The following is a 20,245-nucleotide window of genomic DNA, read 5'->3' as shown; positions in this document are numbered from 1 at the left end:
TAATGTACTGTACATCTTAGTACATCACAGTTGTTAATGTACAGTACAGGTTAGTACAATACACAAGTGACAACAGGACATGACTAAGTCAACAACATCACCTGACTTGATCAAGCCAAATCAACATGGCTGGGTCGACATGTGACCATTACATGTTAACCAAATTATTGTACAAGTTCTAGTAGACTCATAGGATACCACTCAACTAACACAAGTTTATTTTTTTAACAAATTCTTTCATGTCATGGTAAAGTACTAAGGCCATGGTGGAAGAAATTTACATCTTAAGCATAGATAATTATAACTTGTGTTTAATATCTATAAAAGAGGCATTTGTCACTTGTCTTTATTTCTGCTACATTCATAGAGTTTGTTCAAGTGGTTTTATATTCATGTATATCACTGTATTGAAGTTTATGAGTAACATTTACCTTCTGTTAAAGTCATTCAAACATTTATTGAATTCTGTCACTTTCATGCACAAGTTTATGACATTTGAGATGACCCTTCTGGGAGAAACATTTCCCACATTCCTCACATTTGAACTCTTTTATGCCACTGTGTATAAGAATGTGGTCTTTGAGAGTACTCTTCCGGGAGAAACATTTTCCACATTCCTCACATTTGAACTGTTTTATGCCACTGTGTCCAAGAATGTGTCTCCTAAGATTACTCTCACTTGTAAAACATTTCCCACATTCATCACATTTGAATTTTTTTATGTCACTGTGTACAAGAATGTGTGTCTTGAGATAACTCTTACTTCTAAAACATTTCCCACATTCCTCACATTTAAACTCCTTTATGCCACTGTGTCCAAGAATGTGTCTCTTGACATATTTCTTACTTGAAAAACATTTCCCACATTCCTCACATTTGAATTCTTTTATGCCACTGTGTCCAAGAATGTGTGTTTGCAGAGTACCCTTCTGTGAGAAACATTTCCCACATTCCTCACATTCAAACTCTTTTATGCCACTGTGTCCCAGAATGTGTTTCTTGAGATAACTCTTCCGAGAAAAACATTTCCCACATTCCTCACATTTAAACTCTTTTATGCCAATGTGTCCAAGAATGTGTGTTTGGAAAGTACCCTTCTGTGAGAAACACATTCCACATTTCTCACATTTAAAGTCCTTTATACCTCTGTGTCCAAAAATGTGTGTCTGGAGCTGACTGTTCCGTGAGAAACATTTCCCACATTCCTCACATTTAAACTCTTTTATACCACAGTGTCCAAGAATGTGTGTCTTGAGAGTACTCTTACGTGTAAAATGTTTCCCACATTCCTCACATTTGAACTTTTTTACACCACTGTGCATAAGTTTGTGTCTAGTCAGATCACCTTTATTTGCAAAATATTTCCCACATTCATCACATTTGAACTTTTTTACACCACTATGCACAAGTTTGTGTTTATTCAGATCACCTTTTTTTGCAAAATGTAACCCACATTCATCACATCTGAACTTCTTGATACCACTGTGTAAGAATTTGTGTGCCTTGAGAACACCCTCTCTTGCAAAATGTTTCCCACATTCCTCACATTCAAACTTTTTAATACCACTGTGTCCAAGAATGTGTATCTTGAGAGTACCCTTTTCTGCAAAATGTTTCCCACATTCCTCACATTCAAACTTTTTTTCTTTTACTGACATTATGTAATCTCTGGCAGGTTATATCAGCCTGGGGTAGTCTCTGGCAGGTTATAACAGCCTGGGGTAGTCTCTGGCAGGTTATATCAGCCTGGGGTAGTCTCTGGCAGGTTATAACAGCCTGGGGTAGTCTCTGGCAGGTTATATCAGCCTGGGGTAGTCTCTGGCAGGTTATATCAGCCAGGGGTAGTCTCTGGCAGGTTATATCAGCCTGGGGTAGTCTCTGGCAGGTTATATCAGCAGAGTCTCTGGCAGGTTATATCAGCCTGGGGTGGTCTCCATGACCTGGGTAGTCTCTGGCAGGATATATCAGCCTGGGGTAGTCTCTGGCAGGTTATATTAGACTGGGATAGTCTCTGGCAGGTTATATCAGCCTGGGGATGTCTCTGGGGTTATATCAGCCTGGGGTTAGTCTCTGCAGGTTATATCAGCCTGGGGCAGCTTCTGGCAGGTTATATCAGCCTGGGGTATCCAGTTATTCAGCGGTAGTCTCTGAGCAGGTTATATCAGCTGGGGTAGTCTCTGGCAGATTACATCAGCCTGAAATCTGGCAGGTTATATCAGCCTGGGGTAATCTCTGGCAGGTATTATTTCAGCTCGGGGGTAGTCTCTGGCAGGTTATATCAGCCTGGGGTAGTCTCTGGCAGGTTATATCAGCCTGGGATAGTCTCTGTGGGTTATATCAGCCTGGGGTAGTCTCTGGGGTTATATCAGCCTGGGGTAGTCTGGCGGGTTATATCAGCCTGGGGTGATCTCTGGCGTTATATCAGCCTGGGGATTTCTGGCAGTTATTCAGCCTGAGGTATCTCTGGCAGGTTATATCAGCCTGAAGTCTCTGGCAAGTTATATCAGCCTGGGGTAGTCTCTGGCAGGTTATATCAGCTGTGGATTATATTAGACTGGGTTCTCTTGAGGTTATATCAGCCTGGGTAGTCTGGCTGGTTATATCAGCCTGGGAGTAGTCTCTGGCAGGTTATATCAGCCTGGGGGTCTGGCAGGTTATATCAGCCTGGATTCTGGCATGTTATATCAGCCTGGGGTGGTCTCTGGCAGGTTACATCAACCTGGAGTTCTCTGGCAGGTTATATCAGCCTAGGGGTTCTCTGGCGGTTATTTCAGCCTGGGGTAGTCTCTGTGGGTTATATTGGGCTGGGATAGTCTCTGGCAGGTTATATCAGCCTGGGTAGTCTCTGGCAGGTGTTATCAGCCTGGGGGTGTGTCTGGCAGGTTACATCAGCCTGGGAGTCTCTGGCATTGGTTCTTGCCTGGGGTAGTCTCTGGCAGGTTATTTCAGCCTGGGGTGGTCTCTGGCAGGTTATATTAGACTGGGATAGTCTCTGGCAGGTTATTTCAGCCTGGGGTAGTTCTCTGGCAGGTTATTACTCAGCCTGGGGTAGTCTCTGGCAGGTTATATCAGCCTGGGATGGTCTCTGGCAGGTTACAGCCTGGTGATCTCTGGGGTTATATCAGCCTGGGGTAGTCTCTGGCAGGTTATCAGCCTGGGGTAGTTTCTGGCAGGTTATATCAGCCTGGGTAGTCTCTGGCAGGTTATATCAGCCTGGGGTGGTCTCTGGCAGGTTATATCAGCCTGGGGTAGTCTCTGGCAGGTTATATCAGCCTGGGTTATCTGGCAGGTTATATCAGCCTGGGGTGGTCTCTGCAGGTTATATCAGCCTGGGGTAGAGTCTGGCAGGTTATATCAGCCTGAGGTAACAATAATATACATATATTAATATATATGGGATAAACAACTCTAAACAGTAGATATTAATGTAAAACAAAATGTGTGATGTTATACTGTCATCAGCTTTGTGTTGTGTCTATTAGGAGTTGTGTTGTGTATCACACAATGGGACAACAACACAACACAACATTTTACTTTACTTACTGTAAATTAATTTACAGTTGTTTTGTTTGTTATATAGTTAAACATATTTGGGATCACCTGAAGATTGGTCCCAGCTTATTTTATAGATTAACCACTGTAATGCTATCCTAACTTAACATAACATACTTAACTAATCTATGACTTAACCTTATATACGACCAACACAATATTGTATGGTAAAGGTGAAGGAGATGGTTAGCACCAGAAATAACTTATGTTAGAATATTAATTCTGGAGACACTATTTACATGATATTGAACACTAAAATGGGAATGAGAATCGACAGAATCTAACAGAATGTTTTGTTTGGGGGGTCCCCTCGGCTAGGATGTTAGGTAAGGTTAGGTCAGGTTCTGTGTGATTCTCAATTCCGTTTTCATGTTCAGTATCGTAAATAGTTCTATAAATTTGTTTAATTCAGTTAGAGTATGTTTGAAACTCATGAAAGCATTTTTTTTGAAGCTGCATTGTTATTTTCTTTTAATATGCTATGAGTAAATTCTTGTTACACACAAATAAATATTTCTTTGAGTGTCAGTTCTCTGCCACATTTTGAACACTTAACATCCTGCCAACTAGTCCATGTTCACAGATGAACTCTTGTAGAAGGTCTTCATCCTCCACAAGATAATTATCTTAATAAGACAATGAGCATCTGTCACAAGACGCGTCTAACTATGGCTTGCTTGTCTCCTCTTGTGGTAGAACAATAAGTATAGGAACACACAGTTCACTTATTATCCAATGCTACTTGTAAGGTGCTGTAATGAATCAAATGGTATATTATGTGAATGATTCCAACAATATGATCCTCATAACTATTAAAGAGTTGGTTTAAGATCTACGGGAAATAAAATGTATAGGATCAGCAGGTCATAGACTCTGACTCTAGATAGTGAAGTCCTCTACCAAAAACAAAACAATTAAACCTATTATATAAGGTAGATAAAGCCTGGATACGATTCACTGTCATTTGTTAACAATTTAAGTGAGAACAGAATCAGAACTTAACTGTTTACAATTGGACAACAACACAAGTAACGACTGGACTGCCGGAGGATCTAAGGCAAATATTAAATTTCTTCAAATACAAAACATGTACAGACATCCATTAACTGTCATATGATCAGTTTTTCATCGTGTTTTATCACATAATTTCATCCTTCATGTCATGCTAACCTTCTCGTCCACCTTTACCCATAATATAATGTAATCAAACCTAACTCTAACCTTAGCAGCTACCTGATAATATTTCACCTTAAAATATAAAGTTTTCTTACCTCGAGAAACATAATGTATGAGTAATGTGTTTTGTGTCACTTCACTTTTATAATTGTTAATGTCTTTATCGTTAACAATGGTTTGTTTGTGTAGTGTTTAACGCCACATTGTCCTCATCTTTAAAGCCCTGTTACTAGTGTTAAAGTGGTCATATTCCATAAATATCAACCTACCACTAAATAAAGGTCATATTCCTTTATAACAAGATAAAAAAATATTAGTTAAATCTATTTTAGTAATCAATTTCTGCGCATAAAATTAAATCTTTTATCATTCCACATAGCAGGAAAGGTCATAGTAAGTAAAGGTCATATTTTTTTCTACTGTTAGCCATCTGGGCACAGTCATTGACCCACATCAGGCCTGGGATGTATAATAATAATAATAATAATAATAATATATATATATATATATAATAATAATAATAATAATAAAATGAAAAAATCAATCAATTGTGAGAAACGACAGTACTGTATGTTGTGTTGTATAGTCAGAGAAACAATTGAGACCTGCAATTGTGTGTAAATAAGGCAGAGTCAGATCATCAACCTGGGACTTGGTCACATATGCAGCAGGGTCACCATTAGACAACACATTATGCTTCCATTATCTTCCAGGTGGTACTGCCTACTACATAACACACCTACACTGTTAGTAACTCACCAAACACTTGCTGTAATGTCCTGAGGAGGAGGAAGAAATCTGTTTTACGAGAAAATTGACAAAAATATAACAAGTGATGGTGAAACTTGTTGTTGTCAAGGAATATCCTATAAGGAAGTATAACCTCCCTTTACTGTATTAGATTCACAAAGGTAGATCCGTAGTGCCGCCTGGTGACTGAATGGCTAACTTACCAAAGAAAACAGATAATTGAGGATAAACTATTATTTTTATTGACCCTCATAGAAGAGGATCTCATGAACATTATACAAAATGTACGGTATTAAATTCTTTACTTGGACTAATTAACTGTATAAACTATTATTAAAGAAGATATTGAGGTGCTTTTTATGAAACTTAAGATTAGTAATGTAGTAGGAATAGGCAGCTATCAAATAGGGAGGTACTGTACTACTGTCTGGGAAGATATTGGTACATAATGTGTTGTGTAATGGTAGACCCTGATATATGTGACCAAGTCCCAGGTTGATGATTTGACTTGTTATTCATTTACACACAATTGCAGGGTCTTGTTTCTCTTACTTTTAGATCAAAACATATATATTGCTTCTCTATTGATTTTTTGTGGGCTTTTCCCTGTCATAAAAATGGTAATTAAATGGATATATTTATTATTTACATTTTATTATCATATGGCTACTTATGAGCCTTTAATCCACCCCCTCTACATAAATATGGGGAGATAAGTTTTAAATTCTACATAAATATGGGGAGAGGTTTCCTGTACCCCACAATCCACACCCCACATAAATATGGGAGAGGTTTCTGGACCATAATCCACCCCACATAAATATGGGGAGAGGTTTCTGTACCCCACATAAATATGGGAGAGGTTTCTTGCACCCCTACATAAATATGGGAGAGGTTTCCTGCACTTCATAATCCACTCCCCACATAAATTTGGGAGAGGTTTCTGGACCTCTTAATCCAATGTAATATAAATATGGGAGAGGTTTCTGTACCTACATAAATATAGGAGGAGGTTTCTGTACCCCACATAAATATGGGAGAGGCTTTGCACCTATGTAATCCACCCCACATAACAATATGGGGAGAGGGGGTTTCTGTACCCCATAATCCACCCTCACATAAATATGGAGAGGTTTCGGACCTCTTAATCCACTTAACATAAATATGAGAGGTTTCCTACCCCATAAATATAGGAGAGGTTTCTGTACTCCCACATAAATAAGGGGAGGTTTCTTGCACCCCACACAAATATAGGAGAGGTTTCTGTACCCCACACAAATATGGGAGAGGTTTCTGGACCCTTAATCCACGTAAATATAAATATGTTAGATAAATAAAGATAAACATGATAAATATTACTCTACACATATAAGTCAATCTTAATGAAACTTATTTTTCATCCTAATATTTTCATGTGAATAATAAAAACAAAAATTATAATAAACATTTTATTAACAATATTGGTATAAAAATACAGATTAACCTTGAATAATTTTATCTTTACTTTCATATATATATTTTGTAAATGACAGCATCTTTTAATTTTCCATTAGTGAGAAGCTATATATATATATTTGATTATTTGAATGTTTTATTAAAGGTATTATTATATATTATGTGTAGATCACCACAAGATAATGACCACAAACCCTGCCTGGCCACAACACTGAACCTGTGTCTTATGGTTTGTAGTTGACAGCACTAACTGTAACCCATGAGGCCTATTACAGTTGTCAGTGCGTGTCGTGTTCATGACAGTGCTGGAAGATAAAGGATAGTTACCAACTTCTGCTTTCTATACTTGGTCGTTATTATTTTCAGTGATTCACAGGATAGATCCACACAGTCCTAAACTCAACTGAGTGGAAGCAGCTAGACACAGGTCTTGTCTATAGTGAGTCCTCCTGGTTCTTCTACCTTCATTCTCCTAACTCTCCCACCAAGCATTGTGGGTAATAACATTACAGTTACATTAATTCACAAATTATTAAATGAGACAATTACAACAAGTTACAGTAAAAGACAATTAAGTATATACCTCAAACTACTTGAATTAACATAACATATAAGTTAATATTGAGTAACATCACAAGACCCCCAAGTTTGTAACACCTGTACTAAGAAGCCAATCACACCCAACCAATTATTATGTATTATATACAACTCACTATATACAAATAAATACACAGATTAAGATAACATGAATGTTATACATACTATAAGAACATAAGACAGGTATTACACAGAGCTCCTTGGGATGTGTACCTAGCACTCTGACAGTATAGTACATCACAGTTGGTAATTCAGTATATGTTAGTACATCACAGTTGGTACGTACAGTACATGTTAGTACATCACAGCTGGTACTGCCAGTACATGCTAGTACACTCACAGTAAGGCCATGGTAGAAGAAATTTACATCTTAAGAGCAGATAATTATAACTTGTGTTTAATATCTATAGAAGTGGCATTTGTCACTTGTCTTTATTTCTGCTACATTCATAGAATTTGTTCAAGTGGTTTTATATTGATGTATATCACTGTATTCAAGTTTATGTGTCACATTTACCTTCTGTTAAAGTCATTCAAACATTTAATGAATTCTGTTTTTTTCATGCACAAGTTTATGACGTTTGAGAGTACCCTTCAGGGAGAAACATTTTCCACATTCCTTACATTCAAACTCCTTTATACCACTGTGTCCAAGAATGTGTCTCTTGAGATCAATCTTCTGTGAGAAACATTTCCCACATTCCTCACATTCAAACTTCTTTATTCCACTGTGTACAAGAATGTGTCTGTTGAGAGTGCCCTTTTCTGCAAAATGTTTTCCACATTCCTTACATTCAAACTCCTTTATACCACTGTGTCCACGAATGTGTTTCTTGAGATTACCCTTTTCTGCAAAATGTTTCCCACATTCCTTACATTCAAACTCCTTTATACCACTGTGTCCAAGAATGTGTCTGTTGAGAGCACCCTTCCGGGAGAAACATTTCCCACATTCCTCACATTCAAACTCTCGTATTCCACTGTGTACAAGAATGTGTTTATTGAGAGTACCCCTTTCTGCAAAATGTTTCCCACATTCCTCACATTCAAACTCCTTTATACCACTGTGACCAAGAATGTGTGTCTTGAGAGTATTCTTCTGGGAGAAACATTTCCCACATTCCTCACATTCAAACTCCTTTGTACCACTGTGTACAAGAATGTGTGTCTTGAGCGTATTCTTCTGGGAGAAACATTTCCCACATTCCTCACATTCAAACTCCTTTATACCAATGTGTCCAAGAATGTGTCTCTTGAGAGTACCCTTCCGGGAGAAACATTTCCCACATTCCTCACATTTAAATTTCTTTACACCACTGTGTCCAACAATGTGTGTCTTCAGATTACCCTTTAGTGCAAAATGCTTCCCACATTCCTCACATTCAAACTTCTTTATACCACTGTGTCCAATAATATGTCTCTTGAGAGTACCCTTCTGGGAGAAACATTTCCCACATTCCTCACATTCAAACTCCTTTATACCACTGTGTACAAGAATGTGTGTCTCGAGAGTACTCTTTTGTGCAAAATTTTTCCCACATTCCTCACATTTATACTTCTTTATACCACTGTGTCCAAGAATGTGTGTCTTGAGATTACACTTCAGTGCAAAATGTTTCCCACATTCCTCACATTCAAACTCCTTCATACCATTGTGCACAAGCAAATGTGTCTGAAGAGTAGACTTCAACCAAAACCGTTTGCCACATTCCTCACAGGAGAACTTTTTATCTCTGCTTGACATTGTGAACTTCTTCTTAGTTACACTTGGTCTTGAGATGTAACATCACAGTATCTGAAACGAAATATTTTGCCTTAGATAATATTCTTATAAAAAGTACAATTTATAAATGAAAACTACAAGTGACTAAATCAACTTGTGTAAAATGATAATATTCTAAAAGCAATTTCAAAGGTTTAATTACAGCTAATCAGGGTCTGTGACTAATCATCACCCAGTGACGGACTGACCTATCGGGAGTTTGGGCATATTGTGGATGGGTCGATGAGCCAGTGGGACAGGATATATCAGCCTGGGGTAGTCTGTGGCATGTTATATCAGCCTCCGATAGTCTGTGGCAGGTTATATCAACCTGGGGTAGTCTCTGGCAGGTTATATCAGCCTCGGATAGTCTGTGGCAGGTTATATCAACCTGGGGTAGTCTCTGGCAGGTTATATCAGCCTGGGGGAGTCTCTGGCAGGTTATATCAGCCTGGGGTAGTCTCTGGCAGGTTGTATCAGCCTGAGGTAGTCTCTGGCAGGTTATATCAGCCTGAGGTAACAATAATATACATACATTAATATATATGGAGTAAACAACTCTAAACAGTTGATATTAATGTAAAACAAAAGTGTGATGTTATACTGTCATCAGCTTTGTGTTGTCTGCTGTTGTGAGTTGTGTTGTGTAGCATCACACACAATGGGACAACTTAACACAACACAACATTTTACTTTACTTACTGTAAATTATTTTACTGCGTCCAGTTGTTTAGTTAATATAGTTAAACATATTTGGGGTCACCTGAAGATTGGTCCCAGCTTATTTGACCCTAAGATTAACCACTGTAATGCTATCCTACCTTAACTTACTTAACCATACTTAACCTAATCTAACATGACTTAACCTAATCTAACATGACTTAACCTTACCTAACACGACCAACACAATATTGTATGGTAAAGGTGAAGGAGATGGTTAGCACCAGAAATAACTTATGGAATCGAACCAAAATTTCTGGAGACACTATTTACATGATATTGAACACGAAAATGGAGACGAGAATCGACAGAATCTAACAGAACTTGACCTAACGTAACTTTTAGCTTAATATGGCAGAGGGTCCGTCCCTCGGCAAGGATGTTAGGTAAGGTGAGGTCTGGTTCTGTGCATTCTCAATTCCGTTTTCAGGTTCAGTATCGTGTAAATGGTGTCTAGAAATTTTTGTTTAATTCTAGTTAGAGAAACACAATTCTAAACACTTAACTTACTGTTTGAAAACTATGTACCAGTGAAAGCATTTTTCTTGAAGCTGCATTGTGTATTTTTTTGTCTTTTATGCTCACATGAGTAAGACCTTTTGTTACACACTAATAAATATTTCTTGTTGAGTGTCAGTTCTCTGCCACATTTTGAACACTTAACATCCTGCCAACTAGTCCATGTTCACAGATGAACTCTTGTAGAAGGTCTTCATCCTCCACAAGGATAATTATCTTGTAATAAGACAATGAGCATCTGTCACAAGACGCCCTAACTATGGCTTGCTTGTCTCCTCTTGTGGTAGAACAATAAGTATAGGAACACACAGTTCACTTATTATCCAATGCTACTTGTAAGGTGCTGTAATGAATCAAATGGTATAATATGTGAATGGATTACAACAATATGATCCTCATAACATATAAATAGAGTTGGTTTAAGATCCTATTGTGCGGGAAATACAAAATGTATAGGATCAGCGCAGGTCATAGACTCCTGACTCTAGATAGTGAAGTCCGCTACCAAAAACAAAAACAATTAAACCTATTATATAAGGTAGATAAAGCCAGGATACGATTCACTGTCATTTGTTAACAATTTAAGTGAGAACAGAATCAGAACTTAACTGTTTACAATTGGACAACAACACGCGTCAACAAGACTGGACTGCCGGAGGAATATTTAAGGCAAATATTAAATTTCTTCAAATACAAAACATGTACAGACATCCATTAACTGTCATATGATCAGTTTTTCATCGTGTTTTATCACATAATTTCCCTCATCCTTCATGTCATGCTAACCTTCTCGTCCACCTTTACCCATAATATAATGTAATCAAACCTAACCTAACCTTAGCAGCTACCTCATAATATTTCACCTTAAAATATAAAGTTTTCTTACCTCGAGAAACATAATGTATGAGTAATGTGTTTTGTGTCACTTCACTTTTATAATTGTTAATGTCTTTATCGTTAACAATGGTTTGTTTGGTGTAGTGTTTTAACGCCACATTGTCCCTCATCTTTAAAGCCCTGTTACTAGTGTTAAAGTGGTCATATCTCCATAAATATCAACCTACCACTCAAATAAAGGTCATATTCCTTTATAACAAGATAAAAAACACATTCGTTAAATCTATTTTAGTAATCAATTTCCCGTTATGGCATAAAATGAATCTTTATCATTCCACATAGCAGGAAAGGTCATAGTTAAGGTAAAGAAGGTCATATTTTTTTTTTCTACTGGTATTAGCCCACCTGGGCACAGGTCATTGACCCACATCAGGGCCTCGGGGGCGACGTATAATAATAATAATAATAATAATAATAATAATAATAATAATAATAATAATAATAATAATAATAATAATAATAATAATAATAATAATACATACAAAAATGAAAAAAATCAATCAATAGTGAGAAACGACAGTACTGTATGTATGTTGTGTTGTCAATAGTCAGAGAAACAATTGATACCTGCAATTGTGTGTAAATGAGGCAGAGTCAGATCATCAACCTGGGACTTGGTCACATATAGCAGGAGGGTCTACCATTAGACAACACATTATGCTACCATTATCTTCCCAGGTGGTACTGCCTACTACCTAACACACCTACACTGTTAATAACTCACCAAACACTTGCTGTAATGTCCTGGAGGAGGAGAAATAAACTGTTTTACGAGAAGATTTACAAAAATATACAAGATGGTGAAACTTGTTGTTGTCAAGGAATATCCTATAAGGAAGTATAACTCTCCCTTACTGTATTAGATTCGCCAAAGGTAGACCCGTAGTGCCGCCTGGTGACTGAATGACTAACTTACCAAAGAAAACAGATATAATTGAGGATAAACTATTATTATTTATTGACCCTCATAAAAGAGGACCTCATGAACATTATACAAAACGTACGGTATAAAATACTTTACTTGAACTAAATAAAACTGTATAAACCATTATTAAAGAAGATATTGACAGGTGCTTTATGAAACTTACATTATAAGTAATGTAGTAGGCAATAGGCAGCTATCAAATAGAGAGGTACTGTACTACTGTCTGGGAAGATAATGGTAGCATAATGTGTTGTCTAATGGTAGACCCTGCTGCCATATGTAACCAAGTCCCAGGTTGATGATCTGACTCTCTGCCTCATTTACACACAATTGCAGGGACTCAATTGTTTCTCTTACTTTTAGATCACAACATACATATATTGCTTCTCAATATTGATTTTTTGGGGGGCTTATCCCTGTCATAAAAAATGGTAATTAAATGGAAATATTTAATATTTTACATTTTATTATCATATGGCTACTTATGAGCCCCTTAATCCACCCCACATAAATATGGGAGAGGTTTCTGTACCCCACATAAATATGGGAGAGGTTCTGTGCCCGCAAAATATAGGAGAGGGTTTCTGTACTTGCCGTCAGCCCATAAATATGGGAGGGTTTCTGGTTCCTAATCACACATAAATATGGGAGGTTTCGGACCCCCATAATCACCCACATAAATATGGGAGGTTTCTGTGCCCACATAAATATGGAGGTTTCTGTACCCCATATTCCACTTACATTAAATGTGGGAGGGTTTCTGGGGCCTCTTAATCCACGTAACATACAAATGGGAGAGGTTTCTGCCTTGCACACTAAAATATGGGAGGTTCACATACCACTAAATATGGGAGGGTTTCTGTACCCCATAATCCACCCCACATAAATATGGGAGAGGTTTCTGGACCTCTTAATCCACTTAACATAAATATGGGAGAGGTTTCTGTACCCCACATAAATATAGGAGAGGTTTCTGTACCCCACATAAATATGGGAGAGGTTTCTGGACCCCTTAATCCACGTAACATAAATATGTTAGATAAATAAAGATAAGACAGATAAATATTACTCTCATACATATAAGTCAATCTTAATGAAACTATTTTTCATCCTAATATTTTCATGTGAATAATAAAACAAAATTATAATAAACATTTTATTAACAATATTGGTATAAAAAATACATTAACCTTTGAATAATTTATCTTACTTTCATATATATTTTAAATGACAGCATCTTTTAATTCTTCCATAGTGAGCAGCCAAGTAGTATATATATTAGATCATTTAATGTTTTTATTAAAGGTAATATTACATATATTATGTGTAGACCACCACAAGATAATGACCCACAAGCCTTGCCTGGCCACAACACTGAACCTGTGTCTTATGGGTTTGTAGTTGACAGCACTAACAAGTAACCCATGAGGCCTATTACAGTTGTCAGTGCATGTCAAGTGTTCACGGGGACCAGTGCTGGAAGACAAAGGATAGCCACCAACTCCTGCTTTTTATACTTGGTACAATTATTATTTACAAGGTAGATTCACAGGATAGATCCACACAGACAAAGACCATCCACACAGACCTAAACTCAACTGAGTTGTGTGAAGCAGCGAGACACACAGGTCTGGTCTACAGTGAGTCCTCCCGGTTCTCTCTACCTTCATACCCTCCTCAACTCTCCCACCAAGCATTGTGGGTAATAACATCACAGTTACATTAATTCACAAATTATTAATGAGACAATTACAACAAGTTACAATAAAAGACAATTAAGTAGATAACTCAAACTACTTCAATCAACATTAACATATAAGTTAATAATTGGAGTAACATCACAATACCCCAAGTTTGGAACACCTTGTACAAGAAGCCAACTTCACACCCAACCACCATTATGTATTATATACAACAACTCACTATATACAACAAATTACACAGATTAGCATAACATTTATGTATGTTATACATTACCATAAGAACATACATTATATATTACACAGAGCCCTTGGGATGTACCTAGTAGCATCTGACAGTACAGTACATCACAGTTGGTAATGTACAGTACATGTTAGTACATCACAGTTGGTAATGTACAGTACATGTTAGTACATCACAGTTGGTAATGTACAGTACATGTTAGTACATCACAGTTGGTAATGTACAGTACATGTTAGTACATCACAGTTGGTAATGTACAGTACATGTTAGTACATCACAGTTGGTAATGTACAGTACATGTTAGTACATCACAGTTGGTAATGTACAGTACATGTTAGTACATCACAGTTGGTAATGTACAGTACATGTTAGTACATCACAGTTGGTAATGTACAGTACATGTTAGTACATCATAGTTGGTAATGTACAGTACATGTTAGTACATCACAGTTGCTAATGTACAGTACATGTTAGTACATCACAGTTGGTAATGTACAGTACATGTCATGTTAGTACATCACAGTTGGTAATGTACAGTACATGTCATGTTAGTACATCACAGTTGGTAATGTACAGTACATGTTAGTACATCACAGTTGGTAATGTACAGTACATGTTAGTACATCGGAGGTGGTAATGTACAGTACATGTTAATACATCACATTTGGTAATGTACAGTACATGTTAGTACATCACAGGTGGTAATGTACAGTACATGTTAGTACTTCACAGGTTTTAATGTACAGTACATGTTACTACATCACAGGTGGTAATGTACAGTACATGTTAGTACATCATACTTGGTAATGTACAGTACATGTTAGTACATCACAGTTGATAATGTACAGTACAGGTTAGTACAATACACAAGTGACAACAGGACATGACTACCGTAAGTCAACAACATCACCTGACTTGACCAAGCCAAATCAACATGGCTGGGTCTACATGTGACCATTACATGTTAACAAAATTATTGTACAAGTTCTACTAGACTCATAGGATACCCCTCAACTAACACAAGTTTATTTTTCTAACATATTCTATCATGTCATGGTAAAGTACTAAGGCCATGGTAGAAGAAATTTACATCATAAGAGCAGATAATTATAACTTGTGTTTAATATCTATAAAAGTGGCATTTGTCACTTGTCTTTATTTCTGCTACATTCATCGAGTTTGTTCAAGTGGTTTTATATTGATGTATATCAATGTATTCAAGTTTATGTGGCACATTTACCTTCTGTTAAAGTCATTCAAACATTTATTGAATTCTGTTTATCTCATGCACAAGTTTATGACGTTTGAGATGACCCTTCTGGGAGAAACATTTTCCACATTCCTCACATTTGAATTCTGTTAGACCACTGCATCGAAGAATGTGTGTTTTGAGATAACTCTTACTTGAAAAACATTTCCCACATTCTTCACATTTGAATTCTGTTAGACCACTGCATCGAAGAATGTGTGTTTTGAGATAACTCTTACTTGATAAACATTTCCCACATTCCTCACATTTGAACTCTGTTATGTCACTGTGTCCAAGAATGTGTGTTTTGAGATGACCCTTCTGGGTGAAACATTTCCCACATTCCTCACATTTGAACTCTTTTATACCACTGTGTCCAAGAATGTGTGTCTTGAGAGTACTCTTACGTGTAAAATGTTTCCCACATTCCTCACATTTGAACTTTTTTACGCCACTGTGCATAAGTTTGTGTCTAGTCAGATCACCTTTATTTGCAAAATGTTTCCCACATTCATCACATTTGAACTTTTTTACACCACTATGCACAAGTTTGTGTTTATTCAGATCACCTTTTTGTGCAAAATGTAACCCACATTCTTCACATTTTAACTTCTTGATACCACTGTGTAAGAATTTGTGTGTCTTGAGAACACCCTCTCGTGCAAAAGGTTTTCCACATACCTCACATTCAAACATTTTTATACCACTGTGTCCAAGAATGTGTATCTTGAGAGAACCCTTTTTTCCAAAATGTTTCCCACATTCCTCACATTGAAACTTTTTTTCTTTTACTGACATTGTGTAGTCTCTGGCAGGTTATATCAGCCTGGGGTAGTCTCTGGCAGGTTATAACAGCCTGGGGTAGTCTCTGGCAGGTTATATCAGCCTGGGGTAGTCTCTGGCAGGTTATATCAGCCTGGGGTAGTCTCTGGCAGGTTATATCAGCCTGGGGTAGTCTCTGGCAGGTTATATCAGCCTGGGGTATTCTCTGGCAGATTATATCAGTCTAGGGTAGTCTTTGGCAGGATATATCAGGCTGGGGTAGTGTCTGGCAGATTATATCAGTCTAGGGTAGTCTGTGGCAGGTTATATCAGCCTGGGGTAGTCTCTGGCAGATTATATCAGCCTGGGGTAGTCTCTGGCAGGTTATAACGGCCTGAGGTGTAGTCTCTGGCAGGTTATATCGGCCTGAGGTAGTCTCACCAGCGGGTTATTTCGGCCTGGGGTAGTCTCTGGCAGGTTATATCAGCCTGGGGTAGTCTCTGGCGGGATTATTTTCTCAGCCTGGGAGTAGTCTCTGGCAGGTTATGTCAGCCTGGGAGTAGTCTCTGGCAGGTTATAACAGCCTGGTCAGCCAGTCTCTGGCGGATTATATCAGCCTGGGAAGTCTCTGGCAGGTTATATCAGCCTGGGGTAGTCTCTGGCAGGTTATAACAGCCTGGGCTGGTGTAGTCTCTGGCAGGTTATAACAGCCTGGGGGTAGTCTCTGGCAGGTTATATCAGCCTGGGGTGGTCTCCTGGCAGGTTATAACTCACAGCCTAGGGTAGTCTCTGGCAGGTTATAACAACCTGGGGTGTTAGTCTATGGCGGAGTTATCAGCCTGGGGCGGTCTGCAGCGGGATATATCGCTTGAGGAAGTCTCTGGCAGGTTATGTGGCCTGGGGCAGTCTCTGGCAGGATATATCAGCATGGGGAAGTCTCTGGCAGGTTATATCAGCCTGGGGGAGTCTCTGGCAGGTTATATCAGCCTGGGGTAGTCTATGGATATGGGGTAAACAACTCTAAACAGTTGATATTAATGTAAAACAAAAGTGTGATGTTATACTGTCATCAGCTTTGTGTTGTCTACTGTTGTGAGTTGTGTTGTGTAGCATCACACACAATGGGACAACTTAACACAACACAACATTTTACTTTACTTACTGTAAATTAATTTACAGTGTCCAGTTGTTTAGTTAATATAGTTAAACATATTTGGGATCACCTGAAGCTTGGTCCCAGCTTATTTCACCTTAACATTAACCACTGTGATGCTCTCCTAACTTAACTTACTTAACCATACTTAACCTAATCTAACATGACTTAACCTAATCTAACATGACTTAACCTAACCTAACATGACTTAACCTAATCTAACATGACTTAACCTAATCTAACATGACTTAACCTTACCTAACACGACCAACACAATATTGTATGGTAAAGGTGAAGGAGATGGTTAGCACCAGAAATAACTTATGGAATTGAACCAAAAATTCCTGGAGATATTATTTCCAGAGACACTATTTTCATGATACTGAACACGAAAATGGAAATGAGAAACCACAGACCGTAAGAGAACCTAATCTAACCAAAGAAACCTTAACCATCCTTAACTAACTTTCTACTTAATATGGCAGCAGGTCCGCCCCTTGGCTAGGATGTTAAGTAAGGTTAGGTCAGGTTCTGTTAGATTCTGTGCATTCTCGTTTCCATTTTCATGTTCAGTCTCATGAAAAGAATATTTCCATAAATTTTGGTTCAATTCCAGTTAGTGTTTGAAGCCGCATAGCGTAAATTCTTGTTACACACAAATAAATATTTCTTGTTGAGTGTCAGTTCTCTGCCACATTTTGAACACTTAACATCCTGCCAACTACAGTAGTCCATGTTCACAGATGAACTCTTGTAGAAGGTCTTCATCCTCCACAAGGATAATTATCTTGTAATAAGACAATGAGCATCTGTCACAAGACGCCCTAACTATGGCTTGCTTGTCTCCTCTTGTGGTCGAACAATAAGTATAGGAACACACAGTTCACTTATTATCCAATGCTACTTGTAAGGTGCTGTAATGAATCAAATGGTATAATATGTGAATGGATTCCAACAATATGATCCTCATAACATATAAATAGAGTTGGTTTAAGATCCTATTGTGCGGGAAATACAAAATGTATAGGATCAGCGCAGGTCATAGACTCCTGACTCTAGATAGTGAAGTCCGCTACCAAAAACAAAAACAATTAAACCTATTATATAAGGTAGATAAAGCCTGGATACGATTCACTGTCATTTGTTAACAATTTAAGTGAGAACAGAATCAGAACTTAACTGTTTACAATTGGACAACAACACGCGTCAACAAGACTGGACTGCCGGAGGAATATCTAAGGCAAATATTAAATTTCTTCATATACAAAACATGTACAGACATCCATTAACTGTCATATGATCAGTTTTTCATCGTGTTTTATCACATAATTTCCCTCATCCTTCATGTCATGCTAACCTTCTCGTCCACCTTTACCCATAATATAATGTAATCAAACCTAACCTAACCTTAGCAGCTACCTCATAATATTTCACCTTAAAATATAAAGTTTTCTTACCTCGAGAAACATAATGTATGAGTAATGTGTTTTGTGTCACTTCACTTTTATAATTGTTAATGTCTTTATCGTTAACAATGGTTTGTTTGGTGTAGTGTTTTAACGCCACATTGTCCCTCATCTTTAAAGCCCTGTTACTAGTGTTAAAGTGGTCATATCTCCATAAATATCAACCTACCACTCAAATAAAGGTCATATTCCTTTATAACAAGATAAAAAACACATTAGTTAAATCTATTTAGTAATCAATTTCCCGTTATGGCATAAAATGAATCTTTATCATTCCACATAGCAGGAAAGGTCATAATACAGTATTAAGGTAAACAAGGTCATATAACACACCTGCACTCTTAATAACTCACCAAACACTTGCTGTAATGTCCAGGAGGAGGAGAAATAAACTGTTTTACGAGAAAATTGACGGAAGTATACAAGATGGTGAAGCGTGTTGTTGTTGTTGTCAAGGAATATCCAATAAGGAAGAACAATTCTCCACTATTAGTCACCACAGGTTGACCCGTAGTGCCGTCTTGTGACTGAAAGGCTAACTAACCACAGAAAACATATACAAATGAGGGTAAACTATTATTATTTATTGACCCTCATAGAAGAGGTCCTCATGAACACTTACAAAACGTACGGTATAAAATACTTTACTTGAACTAAATTTTCTGTATAAACCATTATTAAAGAAGATATTGACAGGTGCTTTATGAAACTTACATTATAAGTAATGTAGTAGGCAATAGGCAGCTATCAAATAGGGAGGTACTGTACTACTGTCTGGGAAGATATTGGAAGCATAATGTGTTGTCTAATGGTAGACCCTGCTGCCATAGGTGACCACGTCCCAGGTTGATGATCTGACTTCCTGCCTCATTTACACACAATTGCAGGGTCTTGTTTCTCGCACTTTGAAAACACAACATACATATATTGCTTCTCACTATTGATTTTTTTTGTGGGCTTATCCCTGTGAAAAAATGGTAATTAAATGGATATATTTAATATTTTACATTATATTATCATGAATATGGCTACTTAGGTGCCCCTTAATCCACCCCACATAAATATGGGAGAGGTTTCTGTACCCCATAATCCACCCCACATAAATATGGGAGAGGTTTCTGTACCCCATAATCCACCCGACATAAATATGGGAGAGTTTCTGTACCCATAATCCACCCCCCATAAATATGGGAGAGGTTTCTGTGCCCCTTAATCCACCCCCCATAAATATGGGAGAGGTTTCTGTACCCCTTTATCCACCTGCCATAAATATGGGAGAGGTTTTTGTACCCCATAATCCACCCCACATAAATATGGG

At 37.6% G+C, this 20,245-nt stretch overlaps 2 protein-coding genes across 2 annotated transcripts; both read right to left on the bottom strand.

Moving 5' to 3' along the window:
- Positions 1-847: 847 nt before the first annotated feature.
- Positions 848-19,379, bottom strand: LOC121858728 (zinc finger protein 91-like; the record flags this gene model as incomplete). Its single annotated transcript, XM_042355354.1, has 4 exons — positions 19,281-19,379; positions 8,734-9,325; positions 8,425-8,510; positions 848-1,625 (listed from the first exon to the last, which is right to left on the bottom strand). Coding segments are annotated over exons 2-4 (1,405 nt in total), but the record flags the coding sequence as incomplete, so codon positions are not given.
- LOC121858723 (zinc finger protein 98-like) lies at positions 15,534-16,396 on the bottom strand. Its single transcript, XM_042355342.1, has one exon. The coding sequence runs from the start codon at positions 16,342-16,344 to the stop codon at positions 15,562-15,564; it is 783 nt and encodes a 260-aa protein (XP_042211276.1). The 5' UTR covers positions 16,345-16,396; the 3' UTR covers positions 15,534-15,561.
- Positions 19,380-20,245: the final 866 nt, after the last annotated feature.

Source organism: Homarus americanus, unplaced genomic scaffold (assembly GCF_018991925.1).
Source record: "Homarus americanus isolate GMGI-L3 unplaced genomic scaffold, GMGI_Hamer_2.0 scaffold56326, whole genome shotgun sequence".
Lineage (NCBI taxonomy): Eukaryota > Metazoa > Arthropoda > Malacostraca > Decapoda > Nephropidae > Homarus > Homarus americanus.
The sequence above is the reverse complement of the archived record's forward strand: the minus strand, read 5'-3'. Positions and strand labels throughout refer to the sequence as shown.